General features: G+C 44.5%; 1 protein-coding gene across 1 annotated transcript in view; it reads left to right on the top strand.

The window, feature by feature from the left end:
• LOC102173859 (multidrug resistance-associated protein 4-like) overlaps nucleotides 1–17667 on the top strand; it is a 180169-nt gene that overhangs the window by 105700 nt on the left and 56802 nt on the right. Inside the window, 5 exon segments of the mRNA XM_018056299.1 lie at nucleotides 10844–10940; nucleotides 13030–13203; nucleotides 13938–14078; nucleotides 14870–14907; nucleotides 15287–15372. Coding sequence (XP_017911788.1) covers nucleotides 10844–10940; nucleotides 13030–13203; nucleotides 13938–14078; nucleotides 14870–14907; nucleotides 15287–15372 — 536 coding nt within the window.

Below are 17667 nucleotides of genomic sequence, written 5' to 3' on the forward strand. Positions count from 1 at the left end.
TGGACCGATACTATATATTTGTACCGATTCTAAAACTTGACTCACAACAATGATCTCATTATAATACTCCCGGTATGGGAACCCGTCAGTTCTGGTCTGAAGCCCCCATGATCTCCCGTTGACCCAGGCCTTTTCTTTTTTTGCTTTGTCAATGTTAAACCTTATTTTTACCTGGGCAAAGTTATGATCCTTTTCCCAATTGGAGTACAGAGGTACAGGTCCTACAAATGAGAAGTTAAGCAAGTCCCGATTTCCTACATCCCACCGTCTATACCCTGGAGTCTCCGATCCATCATTGGAAGTTACGCAGTCCCAAGATTTACAATAAGAGTCCTGTATCCCCCCACAGATCTTCCAGTTATGCCTGGGCGCACCTGGACATGCCCAGAATGCATGATTCCGGAGCTTGCCCCTCTTCCAGGGTACATTTACCACCGGCTTAAGGTCAAAGTATAAGTCTGGCCACCAAGTATTTGGTGGATGTATTGCAGTGGTGGAGTTAAGCATCTCACGTGTTAGTCCATTTTGCAGTTTCCAGGTGATTCTGATGGGTTGGTGCGGGTTCATGCTGGCAGCTTCGGAGCAGAGTAACATGGTCATCTATAAGATGGTCCAGACGAGTTGTCTTGGTCCTGTTGACGACGCCGGAGCTTCAGCCTCAGGGGGTTGAACGGGTGCAGACACGCTTCTCATTTTTTTTAGCGTCTTCCTGCTCTGCTGAAGTAGCTGGGCGTACGTGGTTGCAATGCACCTAAGGCCTGATACTGTCGACCTTTAGGGCAGTTGGGGTGGTAAGAAGAACAACATAAGGACCCTTCCATTTGGGTTCTAGTGCCTTGGTTTAGGTGCCTTTTGACCCATACCCAATCTCCTGGGCCAATGTCATGTGAGGGAATAGTTTCCCTTATTTTGACCCATATGTATTTCCCGGAGCAGTTTCCAGACACGAGAGTGCACCTTGTTTAAGGCCATCAAGGCCTCTTGGAATTGTCCCAACGTGGGAGGCGGTAGTTTTTTCTCTTCAAATATTGGACATACAGGGGGAGGTCTCCCATACAGAATTTTAAATGGGGTCAGATTAAGTTGATAAGGAGTATTACGCGCACAGAAGAGGGCGAAGGGAAGGAGGGTCACCCAGTCCCCGCCAGTCTCTATAGCCAATTTAGTTAAAGTTTCTTTTAGGGTCCGATTCATTTTTTTTTTACTTGCCCTGAGCTCTGTGGACTGTATTTACAATGTAACTTCCATTTAGTCCCCAGGGCTAGGGCAAGGCTCTGAACTATTTGACTCACAAAAGCAGGTCCATCATCAGAGCCGATGGTCATCGGCAGGCCAAACCTGGGAACTATTTCTTCTAAAATCTTTTTCGCCACTATCATCGCAGCCTCTCCCTTTGTAGGAAAAGCCTCCATCCACCCTGAGAAGGTATCCACCAACACTAACAAGTACCAGTAACCATACTTGCCTGGCCTTACCTCGGTGAAATCTATTTCCAGTGTTTCCCTGGTCCTTTTCTCCCGATACCTCAGTCCTGCATGTTAGTCTTTTTCCTGGTCTCATCTGTTGACATGCCTTAGCAAGCATGCACTATGTTCTTTACTAGTTGTCTGGTGCCAGGGAAATCACAGGCGCGCAGTTTGAAAGAGCATCAGAGTCTTCTTTTTCCCAGATGAGTAGACAAGTGTAAATGCTCACACAGTTGCCGTCCCAACTGAGCGGGAGTATCAAGTAGCCTGTCTGAGTCTTGGTACCATCCATCTTCACCTTTTTGAAGGTTGGTGTGTTCTTGGATCCAAGCAAGGTCTGTGGATGAATACTCAGGGGTTGGGGGCAGAGTTCCCATGCCTGGAGGTGGAAGTCCGATCGCCAACACAGGGGTGATGAAATCTTCATCAGCTACTTTTCAAGCTGCCAGGTCTGCGGCACGATTCCCTCGTGCCGTGGAGCTGTCACCTTTCTGATGTCCAGGTACGTGTACTATTGACACAGCCCGAGGCATCTGTACAACCTCTAAAAGTCTACTGGATTTCAGGCAAATTTTTAATTTCTTTTCCTTCAGCTGTCAAAAACCCCCTTTCCCAATATATTGGGCCCTGGATGTGTACCGTGCCAAAAGCATAGTGACTGTCAGTGAAAATAGTTATTCTTTTTCCTTTGGCTCTCTCTAATGCTTGAATCAGGGCAATTAACTCTGCCTTTTGTGCTGAGGTATACAGGGGAAGGGCCTCTGCCCATACCGTCTGTCCAGAGTCATCTACTACTGCAGCTCCCGCTGGTCTCTGTCCATCTTTCACATAACTGCTGCCATCTATGAACCATTTTAGCTCACTGTTATCCAGCGGAGTATCGGTTAAGTCCTTTCGTATTGCTGTTACCCTGGCCAGTATCTCATCACAATCATGAAGGGGGCTATTTTCCTCTGGATTGGGCAAAAGAGTGGCCGGATTTAGAGTGCAGGGTGTTTGGAAATGAATCCGTGGGGTGTCAAGTAGCAAGTCCTGGTAGTGCATCAAGCAGGCATTAGAAATCCATTTATCTGGGGGTTGCTTTAAAACTCTCTCTATGGCATGAGGAGTGTAGACCAAGAGTCTCTGTCCATAAGTCAGTTTATCAGCATCGTGGACTAAGAGCACGGTGGCCGTGATGATACGGAGGCAAGGTGGCCATTCAGCTGCCACTGGGTCCAGTCTCTTGGAAAGGTAAGCTATAGGTCGCTTCCATGGTCCCCATCTCTGTGTTAGTACCCCTTTTCTTATCCCTCACTTTTCATCTACAAATAATTGGAAAGGCTTAGATGGATCAGGGAGGGCAAGGGCAGGAGCTTCTAGCAAGGCTCGCCTGAGCTCTTGGAAGGCCTCTTTCATTGGCTCGGTCCATTTCCTGTCCTTGTTTTCTTTGGTCCCTTCATACAGGGGCCTGGCCTTTTCTGCAAACCCCAAGATCCATAACCGGTAATATCGCACAGTTCCCAGAAATTCTCTCACTTGTCTAGGGTTAGCCAGCTCAGGGATCTGGAGGATGGTTTCTTTCATAGCCTGTGTTAACCACCTCTGGCCCTGTTTTATCTTATAACCGAGGTATGTAACCTCTTGCTTGGCAATCTGGGCCTTTTTGGCACTGGCCCTGTAACCTAAAGTCCCCAAGGTTTGGAGAAGGTCACCTGTTGCCTCTTGGCACTCTTTCTCTGTAGCCGCTGCCAGCATAAGGTCATCAATATATTGTAATAAAACAATGGTAGGGTGTTCAACCCGATACTCATGGAGGTCTTTGTCCAGGGCCTCATTAAATAACATGGGTGAGTTTTTGAAACCCTGTGGTAAGCGAGTCCGTGTCAGCTGCACAGGGGTCTGACCACCGTCTTCCTGCCATTCGAAGGCAAAGATCTCTTGGCTTGCAGGTGCAAGAGGCAAACTGAAAAAGGCATCTTTTAAATTTAAAACAGTGTACCAAATGTAGTTTGGAGGCAAGTTGCTTAGCAATATATAAGGGTTAGGAACCGTAGGATGAATATCACTCACCCGTTTGTTGACTTCTCGTAGATCTTGAACCGGTCTAAAATCAGTTCCCCCAGGCTTTTTCACAGGCAACAGGGGAGTGTTCCATGGGGACGGACACCTTTTCAGGACCCCAGCATCTATGAGGCGTTGTATATGAGGAGTAATTCCTTGTCGAGCCTCTTGACTCATGGGATACTGCCGTACCCTCACTGGGGAAGCACTGGCTTTCAGTTCCACAGTGATAGGGGGCCTCTGTTTGGCCAGTCCCATTCCTACTGTTTCAGCCCAGGCCTGAGGGTATCTTTGGACCCATGGTTGTACTTCGGGGCTTATTGTCGCTGGGGCCTCTGGCAAGTAGAGTCTGTATTCATCTTTTAATGCCAGAGACAGGACCTGAAGAGGATGCCCGGTCCCATCTAAAACTGACATTTGTCCGTGGTCAAAATGAATTTGGGCATTCACTTTAGACAGTAAATCCCTTCCAAACAAGGGTGCTGGACACTCAGGTATCACCAGAAAAGAATGGGTTACCTGGTGGGCCCCCAAGTTCACATGCCATTTTGTAGTCCATCCATATCGTTTAGTCCCGGTTGCTCCCTGCACCCAGCTACTTTTCTTAGACATGGGTCCATCTTTTTGATTTAAGACTGAGTATTGGGCTCCCATGTCCACCATGAAGCCAACCGGTTTCCCCTCCACATTTATAGTTACCCAGGACTCGGGGAGGGGCTTTGAGCCCTGACCCCCCCTAGTCGCTATCCTCACCCGTGTAGAGGATATGACTGTCTGGAGAGGGAGTCTCGTTTTTGGGGTTCTTGGGCCCCTCTTTTAGATTTTTCTTGGGGCATTTATCTTTCCAATGTCCAAACTCTTTACAAAACGCACATTGGTTTTTTTTCAAGCTTACGCCTTGTCGTTTTTTCTTCAGTTTTTGAGTCCAATTTTTTCCCTTTTGGAAACTGTTTTTGTTTTCAACCCCAGCAAAAATATCTGGGCCAGCTCTTTTTGATTTTACGGTTTTCTTCAGCTCTAAATTCTCTTTCTTCTCTTCTAATGCAGTCCTCTCTCTCTTCTGGGGTCTCTCTATGATTAAAAACTCTCTCGGCTGCCCTCACTAGATCTTGCAAGGATTGTTCACTTAACCTCTCTATCTTTTGTAACTTTCTTCTAATATCAGGGGCTGCTTGATTTACAAATGCTAACATAACTGCCATTCGTGACTCATCTGCCTGTGGGTCCATGGGGGTATACTGTCTAAAATCTTCCATTATCCTTTCAAGGAAGGCTGCTGGGCTCTCATTTGGCTCCTGCCTCACTGAATTTATTTTGGCCAAATTAGTTGGCTTCCTGGCAGCCGCTCTAAGGCCAGCCATAAGAGTCTGGCGGTACACTCAGAGACGCTCCCTACCTTCAGCATGTTCGAAGTCCCAGTTGGGTCGCACCAAGGGGAACCCCTCCTCAATGAGGTTAGGCTGTATTGTGGGCCTCCCATCCACCCCGGCACATTCTTCCGAGCTTCTGACAGGATCCACTCGCGCTCCTCTGTAGTGAAAAGCACCTGTAACAGTTGCTGACAATCATCCCATGTGGGATTGTGAGTAAAAAGGATAGACTCTAAAAGATCAATAAGACCCTGTGGTTTTTCAGAGAAGGAGGGAGCCTGGGTTTTCCAATTGTACAAATCACTAGTGGAGAAGGGCCAATACTGATATGTCCGCTCTTCACCCTCTCTGGCTGGGCCCGCCTGGACCAGAAACGCGTGAACAGTGGAGGAGGGGACTTCTGGGTCTTCTTCTTCCGCTACGCTGGCCATTTCCCTTGTTCTTCCCCGAGTTCCCTGGGCAGGGCCCCCTTCTCTGGGAGGAGCTGAAGGCTCGGTTCTCCTCCAGGCTTCTCCTGATGAAACCTGTGGAACCTGTGGAAGCAAGGGCGGATGTGGATCCGCATATGGGGGTGGGAACAATTCGGTCTCCAGATCTATCAGATTAGGATACAGAGAAGATTCCTGGAAGACTGGCTTTGGTCAATTCTCGTCCTTTTTTCCTTCTTTTTCTTTGGAAGACTTCATGACTAGCACCTGTGGGCTTGGCGAGATTGGAGTTGGGGAAGAGGGACGGGGAGGTTTAGGAGGTTTAGAAGGAGCGAGAACAAAGGGTTTAAGCTACTCCGGCGGGTTTCTCACTAGATCCTGCCAGACCAGAATGTAGGGAGTCTGATCTGGGTGCCCAGCAGGACTAGGAGTAAGCACCCTCTCTTTAACTGCCTGGATAATTTGGGGATTGAAGGTTCCCTCTTGTGGCCATCTGATGTCAAAGGTGGGCCACTCGGCAGAACAGAAAGTCACCAGTTTGCTCTTCTTCACCAGTAACGAAAGATCCTGAGCTCTAAACTTGAAATCAGAGAAGTGGTCAGTCATCAGAGACAGCGGAGTAGAAGTAGTCTGCCCCATGGGTACAAAGAACACGAACAACAATGAGACTCACACGGACAGTGCCGGCACATAGAGACACAGAAACGACACAACAAACAGATTCCAACTTTCAGTATTACTTTCAGTCCTCTTTATAGCACTAGAAACCCCTTCTCTACTTGCAAGTGTCTTACCGTCAGGACATCCTCAGTGCCAGCTGCCCTCCCGGTATGCTACCGGGGACTCGGCCTCACGCTGGACTTGCCTCTGCACTTTACACCCATATGCCTCCCCAGTACGATACTGGGCCCTGGACTTAATCTGGGCTTCTGCAACGTTAGCACCAGTGCTCAGAGCTCTTATCTCCTAACGAGGTTACTCCCTTCTACCAGGAGAGCTGTCCTCCCCAGTGGGATGGAGATCCCGACGAGCCCCCAAATGTTATGCACCGAGCCCGTATCTCCGAACCAACCGAGAGAGCAAGTCCACCACAGTAATGCAAAGGCAAGAAGGGAGTTTATTTCTAGTGCGCTAGGGCCCAAGTCTCATCCAGCACAGTGGAATCTGACTAGAACCCTGAACAAAGGAGTATGGTGGCTTATATACAGGCAGTTCTTTGTCTCAGTTACAGGAGTAGCTGGCGTTACATGATTGGCCAGGCAGGATGAACGTATGTCCTGTCTCTTTCTGGTAAACATGACTCAGGTCCTAGAGCCCGTCGTTTTGTCCCTAACAGCTGCCAGTTCTTTTCCTCCATCATTCCCTCGTCATTTAAGGCACATTAGAAGGTACAAAGTTTTCAGTACTGACATAGAGCTTCCATGGAAAGGCCCTGTTGCTGTTGCTGCTGCTGCTAAGTCGCTTCAGTCATAGCTTATGCTTATTATTCTGTAGGTCTGAAAATACTTAGCAAAGTCTAGAATTCAGGAATAACTTATCAGAGCCATACTCAATATCAGAGTATGGCTTCAATCATTTAATGGCACTTCATGGATGTTTGTGGAATTAATACTTAGACCCACAATACAGGGTTAACTTAAGTGAATCTAGTTATCTAGAATCATTCTTAAATCCTGACTCTCAATTTGTGATTCTGGAATTTGGTGTCAGTGGCTCTTGCTTGGTCATAGAACCCCTGAAGTAGAACAATTACGATGCTTTTCTGTGTATAATATGTCTTAACATATACTGACTGAGGCCTTTGATGGAGTCTAAATTGGCCTCATTGCAAGCCTCATGAACTTGCTTTTGCTGAAACAGCCTCCACATCTCCCCCCAGAGTTAGTTCCCTTGCTGTTCACCCTTTAAAGCCAGTGAGCCTTCCAGCTGCACTTATTAACACCCTGATGTGTGCACTGAGTTAGATACCCTTACAGATGTCCCTGCACAAAACCTCTTGGTTTACAAGGAGGACAGTGAGCTAGAAGAATGGAAGGGCCACACTTGGCAGAATAAGGGAGACTAGGATGCCCAGCTCTCATTTCTGCCTCTGAGGAACCTGTCTCTATGTGGAGCTTGTTAAGACAGATGCCTGGGTAAAGGTCAGCAAAGTCAAGCTTTAGAGAGTTTCAACACAGGATAGTAAGTGCTGACCCAGAGAGATGTTGTGGGGAGGGAGGTGGGAGGGGGGTTCATGTTTGGGAACGCATGTAAGAATTAAAGATTTTAAAATTAAAAAAAAAATAAAAAAATTTAAAAAAAAATAAATAAACAGAAACAAGTTAAATATTAAAGTTGTTCATAAAGTAAGATTAAAATGTATAAATATCATCATATATTAAAAAAAATAAAATAAAATAAAATAAAATAATTTCCTAAAAAAAAAAAATAAAAAAAAAATAAAAAAAAAAAAAGAAGCAGAAGTGACAGCTGGAGGCTTTTATTAAAAGTTAATGAATTGTACTTCTACTTGACATTAAGAGTTTCCTTCAGTCGTGAGGCTATATCCAAGGCTGTTAAAGTTTTACTGCTTTATGCTTGAACTCTAAGTGGGTTCTGTCACCTAAAGAAGATGAGAGGCCTTAGGTGAACTGATGCTGTCTCACCATGCTATGGATCCCAACGTGTTTCAGCCCCACATTACCAGACCCTCGCCTCCTGGTCATCAGCTCTTCAGGTCTGTCCTGATCAGACTGCCACACTGCTGTCTACGCAGCACACCCTCCTGTCTACACAGCATGCCCTTCCGTCTACACAGCTCACCGTCCTGGTCCAGCCCTTCACAGGCCACCACCTCCCCACCCCACATTCAGGAAGCAGTTCCAGGTCCTCAGAGACGGCTTATTTGCCATCTGCCCCCATCAGTCTTTCCAGCTCGTCCTCTTACTCACTTGGTGTCCAGCTATGCTGCCTCTGTGGGGCTCCTTTCTCACCCTGTCTATCTGTACCTACTGGTCCCTCTGTCCCAGAGCCAGGGAGCAGTGCGCCAGGACACAGGAGGAAGGTGAAAGGTGTGTCCTGGCTTTGCCTCCTGCTCCTCCAAGGAGTGCCTGTGCCCTCTGTCTTCCCACAGTCCTCAATAATAATGCTAAATAAATAATGCTTAATAAAAAGTATTATTTAGAAAAAATTCAAAGCCATTAGTTGGTCTGTTTGGAATTACTTATATTACATTACATGTGATGGAATATTAGGAAGAAAACATTTTACAACTTTTGGGTTGCTCTATCTTAGACATAGCAGCCCATCAGATTTGATTTACAACCACTTTCAGGGACAATTGGCAAGTAATTAAAAATTAAGGAGAAACAGTTACATTAAAAGCTTTAGTACTAAGACTGAAGAGGGCTTACTCATCAAGAAACTTAGGTACAAACATTAAACTAAGACATCTCAAAAGGTAAAAATGAATCCTTTTGGAGTTAATGAAGCGATGGTGTTTGTGTCTACATCCTGAGGTCTTGCTTCTGATCACAGACCCAGTGTCCAGAGTGTCCCCTTAGGACTTTTCTGTCTTGAGTCCAAAGCACATGATGGCCCGTGGTTAGGGAGGAGTGGGGAAGGGGGCTGACCTTTACTGGGCAGATTGGTGGTTTGATTTCTCAGAACATGGGGATGAGTTGTCTTTGATGTTGTTTGAGATGGAGAAACTGAGGTTTAGTAGCTTGTCTGATGTCATCAGTCTCATGAGAGGGACTGAGCTGCAGCTTGCTGCCTCCAGACTCTCCATCTGACTCACTCACAGGCTGAGCTCTGGCCCTTGTTCCTGAGATTTGCTCTGGGAGGGGCTTGGGCTCCCAGGTTACCTCTCTGGAGCCCTGCCCAGTCACCAGGGTCCTGGACCCAGGCAATAACTTCCTGGAGGGGTTGTGGACCCAGTGGGATGAAACTGGGGTTGAGTCCCTTGGGGTCTGCATTTAAAATGAGGAGTAGAATGAGGGGTTACTTTGAAAGGACACAGTAAATAAAGTGAGGGATAGTGAGTGGATTGTTGGGTTACACCTCGGCAGAACTTGGTGGCAGCTGTTGCTCTTAACAGGCAGGAGGTAATGACCAGTTTCAGGGGAATTGACATCCAGTTGGCTTGTTGGTTACCATGGAAACCAGCAGAGGGTCATGCCCCTCCTGGCCCTTTGACAAGCATAGTGGAGGGTTCTGATCTAAAGCTAGAAGAGCCATTTGCTGGGCTCTGGGACAAGCATATCGGAAGGTCAGTCACATGAGGGGGTGTAGTTGAAGCAGGCACTGGTCAGGCAGAGGATGTAGAGAGGAGAAGAGAAGAGCCATCTTGGGTGGTCTGACCACACAGGGGTCTTGGCTAAGGGAATTGGTTTGTCTTTTGATTTGTTGGTTGATTTCCACTCTGATTTGGGCCATTTGGATTCTGTTCTTTCATTTCCGTATTTGGAAGGTGTTCAGTCCTAATGAAAGAAGAATTGCTTCCTGAATGGGACTGGGAATGTTGAAGAGACTGATGGAGGCCACGCCAGCATTTATTTTCTGTCTAATATTATTTGGGGGGAAGGGTCTAAAATATGCATTCTGTCAAAGGTTATCAAGAAACTATTCATTTTTGTCATTAATCTGTACATCATAAATCATAAATCACACAAAAAGCTGCCTAAAAATGTACACTTTTTTTACAAGGAGTTAAATAATTTTATTTTGTTTTTTAATGTAAATTTATTTATTTTAATTGGAGGCTAATTACTTTACAATATTGTATTGGTTTTGCCATACATTAACATGAATCTGCCACGGGTGTACACATGTTCCCCATCCTGAACCCCCCTCCCACCTCCCTCTCTGTACCATCCCTCTGGGTCATCCCAGTGCACCAGCCCCGAGCATCCTGTACCATTTTTATATGACATAGATTCCTGTTCTCCTATTCTCACATAGAAATAACAGTGTTTTAGTTCAGTTGAGTTTTGGAATCTCAGTGTTGCTCAATTGCTTTTCCTTATGAAATATAAAAATGCTAAGCTGAGTTTTAGGCAAAAGAATTTAGCTCTTGGTACCTCCTTCACTGGACTGCTTTTTAGAATTTTTTTTAAAATAAATTTATTTATTTTAATTGGAGGTTAATTACTTTACAATATTGTATTTGTTTTGCCATACATCAACATGTATCCACCACAGGTATACACGTGTTCTCCATCCTGAACCACCCCCCCCCCCCCGTACCATCCCTCTGGGTCGTCTCAGTGCACCAGCCCCAAGCATCCAGTATCATGCATTGAACCTAGGTTGGCGACTCGTTTCATAGAATTTTTTTTAGTGGAGCTGGAGTCAAGTTTGCTGCTGATGAATTTGAAGACCTTGCCAAATTCATTGATTTATGTTTGTGTTAAATTTTGTCATTTATTTGGTATTTAAACTACAGATCTTTGACTATTGTGTTGTCTTTGTCTCACTATGTTTTAAAAGTATAAATTTTTACTTTGGAGTATCCCGATTAATGTGCTTTTGCATGCTATACCTTTTATATTTGTAGGTGTATTTGCCAAGCATTGAAAGATAAGATCACAATTTTAGTGACTCATCAGTTGCAGTACCTAAAAGCTGCAAGTGAGATTGTGACATTGGAAAATGTAAGTATTTTCTAGAAATCTGTGGAGCTTGCTAGCACTGTGTTGAGGGTCAGATCCTCTCAATGGGTCACTCTCCTCAGATTCATGATAAATACCCTCGTCTCCCTCAGTTTTTGCCCCCTTTTTCCCAGAGCTGGTGGTACTTGTGCCTCTGAGGAAGAATTAAAAGACCATAGAAATGTCACTATTATGCTCTAAGCCACATAAACCCTAAAGTGTATAAAAGTGCTACCATAGAATTACTGAGTCATCACTGTTCTAATGATATTTGTTAAGGATAATAATGCTATTTTATGTACAAGATTTTGTTTTCCTCTTCCAGGATTTAAGTCAAAATATACTAATTTGGAAATTACAGATACTAAGACCCGTTTGTAACCATGTGATAGTCAAATGCAGTTTGCTCAACAGCATCTTCCATTAACTCCAGAAGTGAGGCTGGGTAGCTAAGCACCCAGGTCAGAGACGTCCTCGCTACTGGTGTCTCCAGTTTCTGGTCTCCCTGCCCAGGTCTCTATGTGCCTGATACGTGTGGGGGCCTGTGCGGTAGGAGGACAAGGCCCTGCCTTCACAGGGCTCCTGTTGTTATGGGGAGGATGTGACAGAAAGGGTGACATCTTGGCCTCTCTAAGGAGCTGCTGCCTCATGGGGTCTGAGTGACATGCAGGTGGAAGCCACACAGTCACCTGGGGAAGGGAGTCTGAGGCAGGGGTTCCTCAGGAAGGAGCTGACCTGGCAGGCTGGAGGAACAGTAGGAAGACCAGCATGTCTGAGGAGAGTGAGCAGGGGGACGGGAGGGAGCTGGTCTCTGAGCAATGGGCAGAGGACTGGAAGTGGGATGGAACCCTTGGATTGTCCAGAGCAGAGGAGGGATGTGGTCTGATGTGGGAATTAAGAGAGTCCTCTGATGCACTGGAAAGGGGACGGCAAAAGCAGTTACAAGTCTTTTAGTAAAGCTGAGGAGACAGCAGCATGGGCTTAAGCTAGGATGTCAGTTTCTAGAGCTGCTGTAACAAAGCACAGCAAACTGGGTGACTTAAAAGAAGTTTGTCATTTCACCGATCTGGAGGCTATGGGTCCCAAATCCAGGTGCTGGCAGGGCCGTGCTCTCTCTGAAGACTCCAGGGGAGAGTCCTCCCCTCCAGCCTCTGGTGCTCATCTGCTTCCCTTGGTTTTCCTTGGCTTCCAGCTGCAGCACTGTGGTTTCTGCCTCTGATGTTTCACGGCCATTTTCCCTGTGTCTGTCTGGGTCTCTTCCCAGAAGGACATCAGTTTTACTGGATGTAGGGTCACCCTGTTCCAGTATGACCTCATCTTAACTTGATTACATCTGTAAAGAGCCTATATCTAAATAATATCATATCCACAGATGCCATGCTTAGGCTTGAACATACTTTTTGGGGGCCACCATTCAATCTGCAACTCGTAGCATGGTTGGCAGTGGACTGGAGATAAATGAGAATATTTCAGGCTTACTGGTTGGTTGATGCTTCAGTCTTGGCTTGTTTGCCTCTGGGCTTCAGCAACAGTGTCCTAAACCCTTGTCTACTCCATAGGCCCGTGGCCAGATCCCTCACTTATCAAGTGAACTTCTACTCTGGGAAAGATTATTAAAGTGCAGAACCTCTACCTCCCTAGAAGTAGTTCCATGTGTAGATTCTCCACTCCCCTAGGAATGTGGGGCTCAGATTTCTCAGACATGTTGTTGCTTAGTTGCTCAGTCATGCCTGACTCTTTGCAACCCCATGGACTATAGTCCACCCAGCTCCTCTGTCCATGGGATTTTCCAGGCAAGAATACTGGAGTGGCCTGCCATTTTTTATGTTAATGGTCTCCATCTTTAACACATGAGCACACATTTCTTTCATATCCCCCAGCACCTAACACAGGGTTTGGCAGAGAACACAATGCTCAGTACTGTGTCAAGCTGACCTGAACTAGATTTGTCCACCAGAATTTCAGACCTAATGATCACTTTCTTACAAAACTCATAACTTAAGTTCCCTTTACTTCTCTTGATTAGCATTTATATTAGATTGATATTAACAAATGCAAATACATGCCTTTCAATTTTTTTTTTTAATCTTAGGGTGAAATGGTGCAAAAGGGGCCCTACACTGAGTTCCTCCTGAAATCCGGAATAGATTCTGGCTCCCTTTCAAAGAAGAAGACTGAGGAGTCTGAACCATCTTCCAAGTCTCCAGACCAGCCTCAAGAGTCCTCCACACTGTCAGTGGAAGATGTGGCCCCAGAGGACCATGATGTGAGTTTCTTATCATGCAACATGCACAGATGTGTCTGCTCTTGGTAGCCTCGTGGGCCTTCAGTCTGCTCCGGTTATACATACACAGGTCCTCCTCGACATCCAAACCCAGGAGCCTGGATGATTCTGATAAGTGTTCAGATTAGTCCCTCACATTCCACACTCAGGAATCACTCTGAAATTAAGGAACCACATAGATTTTGATCACGTGCTGCCCCCTGCCACCCAGATTCACCTTACTCCAACTTGCTATGTAAGCTCAATTTACTGTATTTGGCTAGTATTTTGAGGCTCAGTTATGTTTTATGTTTCCATCATTGAGTGACAAAAGATTAAGAGCTAAACATTAGTTCCATATCATTTTGTGTGTTATTTTGAACAAGCTTCTGCATTTATACTTGAATTGGGTATGGTGTGCTTGTGTTGAGAGTCTGATTGACTTTAAGCAAAACTATGCAACCATGAATAGCCTCATGCAGATGACGTGTTTTTTTTTTTTTTTTTCCTAACGGATTCCTAGGAGCGGGATGGCTGGGTTCAAGCATAAATGCATATGTGGTTTGTCTAGATATTTCCACACTGTCTTTAGAAGACAGACTATCTTTCACTCCTGCCAGCATATGAGTTTTGTGTGTGTCCCCACCTTTTTGCAATGAAAGTTACTGTTGAACTTTTGATATTTGGGGATTAATTACTTAATGTTTTATCTCTCACTGCAATTTTTCCCCTCACAGACTGAGGATATACTGGTTATACTACCCCTGGAGGACTATTCAAAGGGACAAGTTGGTTGTAAGACATACAAGAATTACTTCACAGCTGGTGCTCACTGGTTTATCATCATTTTCCTTATTCTAATGAACATCGCAGCTCAGGTAAATAAGGACATTTATTTTGGTGTGTGCCCTCAGTTTGGTATTTACGTATTATTTGTACTTTATTTATGACTATTCTTAGTATGTATATGAAGATATTTATCTTAAAGAAATGGCCAGTGAGGCTGTGGGATCTAGATTGGTGAATATGAAATCAGGAAGGCAGGCCTGCAGGCTGGAACCTCAGGCAGGAGCTGACCCTCCTGTCTTGAGGCAGAATTTCTTTCTCCTCCAGGAAGCCTCAGGTTTTTCTCTTCAGGCCTTTGACTGACTGGATGAGGCCACCACAGTGTTGGGGGTGATCCCCTCTACTTCCATTCTCATGATGGATGTGAGCCACATTCACAAAATACCTTCATGGCAATGTCTAGACCAGTGTCTGAATCACTGGAGACTGGCCTGGCCAAGCTGACATAGGAAACTGACCATCACAGTACCTGTTAAGTTTCTTTCATTTGAAAAACTCCAACATTTACACTATTATTACTGTATTTGCAGTTTGTCTGGATTTGCATTGAAAAGCATTTTTTGTGGGGAGCTAAATAAGTGAGCTTTACTGGTGTTGTGTGTACATGACAGAGAGCTTCTAGAAAAAGAACAATGTCTTTTGGAGATATTAAAATGAAGCATGCCCTCCCCTGACTTGTGGTCATCTGTGGGACTTGGTGCAGACCAAGCCGGAAGGACCATCTCTGTGTTCTGGAACCTTTCCGTCCCCCATCCTAGTGAGTGGGGTGTGAGGGCTCAGTAATGTCAGTGTTTGAGTGAGTGACTGTTGTTTCCTGATCCAGGTTGCCTACGTCCTGCAGGATTGGTGGCTTTTAGACTGGTGAGTGATTCCTGGTCTGACCCAAAGTGCTGAAAGTCTACAGGAACTCCCCCTTCCCCCAGAGCCAGGGCGGGCGGTGGAGCTTGTTCAGCCTCCTCTTCTGACCCTCATGTAGTTTACCTGAACAAAAAGTTCTTGCTGGTAGAATATGACCCTCCCATGGTCTGTCCCCATGTCTGATCACCAGCAGCTTCCTTGCAGACAGTTTGAGAACTGAAACTCATGATTCAAGTTGAATTTTTATAAGATAGAGGGACACTAGGCCTCATGAGCTGGGAATGGTTTTCCAGCATAAATCATATCTCCTAAATTGAGGTTAACTTTTTTGTGTCTTTACCTAATTCTATCTATTTTTTTTTTTCTCTTCCCTATTCCATAGGGCGAATGAACATGACATCAATGTTAGTAGACAAGGAAATGAAACGAAGATGATCGATCTGAACTGGTACTTAGTAGTTTATTCAGGTAAAATTGAATCTTCTACACTATTATACAGGAGTGTGAACTGCTTTCAGCTAGCAACTAGGGCTTCCAGGAGTAATTCAGTAATGTCTTAACAGATTGAGTCTGAGTTGCATTTACTCTGTGAATTAATTGGAATGATTATTTTTAAAATTGACTAAAGAAAGAGATTGAATGAAGACTTTTAACATTTATTTTATTGATGTATAGTTGATTTAGTATAGTTGTGTTGATTTCTGCTGTATAGTAAAGTGATTCAGTTTCATATATATAGATTGCTATATATATATATATATGCTATATATGCATATATGAATATATATGTGCATATATATTCTTTTTCATATTGTATGTCATTGCTATATATGACTCAGTTCAGTTTAGTCACTCAGTCTTGTCCGACTCTTTGTGACCCCATGAATTGCAGTATGCCAGGCCTCCCTGTCCATCACCATCTCCCAGGGTTCACTCAAACTCATGTCCATTGAGTCAGTGATGCCATCCAGCCATCTCATCCTCTGTCGTCTCCTTTTCCTCCTGGCCCCAATCCCTCTCAGCATCAGAGTCTTTTCCAATGAGTCAAATCTTCGCATCAGGTGGCCAAAGTACTGGAGTTTCAGCTTTAGCATCATTCCTTCCAAAGAATACCCAGGGCTGATATCCTTTATAATGGACTAGTTGGATCTCCTTGCAGTTCATGGGACTCTCAAGAGTCTTCTCCAACACAACAGTTCAAAAGCATCAATTCTTTGGTGCTCAGCTTTCTTCACAGTCCAACTCTCACATCCATACATGACCGCTGGATAAACCATAGCCTTGACTAGATGGACCTTTGTTGGCAAAGTAATGTCTCTGCTTTTCAATATGATATCTAGGTTGGTCTTAACTTTTCTTCCAAGGAGTAAGTGTCTTTTAATTTCATGGCTGCAGTCACCATCTGCAGTGATTTTTGAGCCCCCAAAAATAAAGTCTGACACTGTTTCCACTGTTTCCCCATCTATTTCCCTTGAAGTGATAGGATTAGATGTCATGATCTTCATTTTCTGAATGTTGAGCTTTAAGCCAACTTTTTCACTCTCCACTTTCACCTTCATCAAGAGGCTTTTTAGTTCCTCTTCACTTTTTGCCATAAGGGTGGTGTCATCTGCATATCTGAGGTTATTGATATTTCTCCCAGCAATCTTGATTCCAGCTTGTGCTTCTTCCAGCCCAGAGTTTCTCATGATGTACTCTGCATATAAATTAAATAAGCAGGGTGACAATATATAGCCTTGACGTACTCCTTTTCCTATTTGGAATCAGTCTGTTGTTCCATGTCCAGTTCTAACTGTTGCTTCCTGACCTGCATATAGGTTTCTCAACAGGCAAGTCAGGTGGTCTGGTACTCGCATCTCTTTCAGAATTTTCCACAGTTTCTTGTGATCCACACAGTCAAAGGCTACATATATTCTTTTTCATATTATATGTCATTATGGTTTGTTACAGACTATGAAATACCATTCCCTGTGCTCTGCAGTAGGATCTTGTTATCCACTCTCTGTATAATAGTTTCCATCTGCTCACCCCAGACTCCCAGTCCACCCTCCCCCACCCTCCTTCCCCTTGGAAACCACAGGTATGCTCTCTCTGTGGGTCTGTTTCTGTTTTGTAGATAAGTTTATTTGTATCATATTTTAGATTCCACATGTAAGTGATATGATGTTTGTCTTTCTCTTCCTGATTTACTTCACTTAGCATGATAATCTCTAGGCCCATTCATGTTGCTGAAAATTTCATGCTGCATTATTTCATTCCTTTTATGGCTGATCAGTATTCCATTATATGTGCGCGTGTGTGTGTATACTTTCAGTATCCTATTATATATGTGTATGTATATGCTACATCTTTTCCATTTATCTATTGATGGACATTTAGATTGTTTCTATGTCTTGACTACTGTAAATAGTAATACAGTGAACACAGTGTGCATGTATCATTTCAAATTAGTTTTCTTTGGATATATGCCTAGAAGTGGGATTGCAGGATCATATGGCAACTTTACACATGGTCATCACCAGATGGTCAATACCAAAATCAGATTGATTATAATCTTTGCAGCCAAAGATGGAGAAGCTCTATACAGTCAGCAAAAATAAGACCAGGAGCTGACTATGGCTCAGATCATCAACTGATCTGAGCCAACTTCAGACTTAAAATGAAGAAAGTAGGGGAAAACCACTAGACCATTCAGGTATGACCTAAATCAAATCCTTTATGATTGTACAGTGGAAGTGAGAAATAAATTCAAGGGATAAGATC

Source organism: Capra hircus, chromosome 12, assembly GCF_001704415.2.
Source record: "Capra hircus breed San Clemente chromosome 12, ASM170441v1, whole genome shotgun sequence".
NCBI classification, from domain to species: domain Eukaryota; kingdom Metazoa; phylum Chordata; class Mammalia; order Artiodactyla; family Bovidae; genus Capra; species Capra hircus.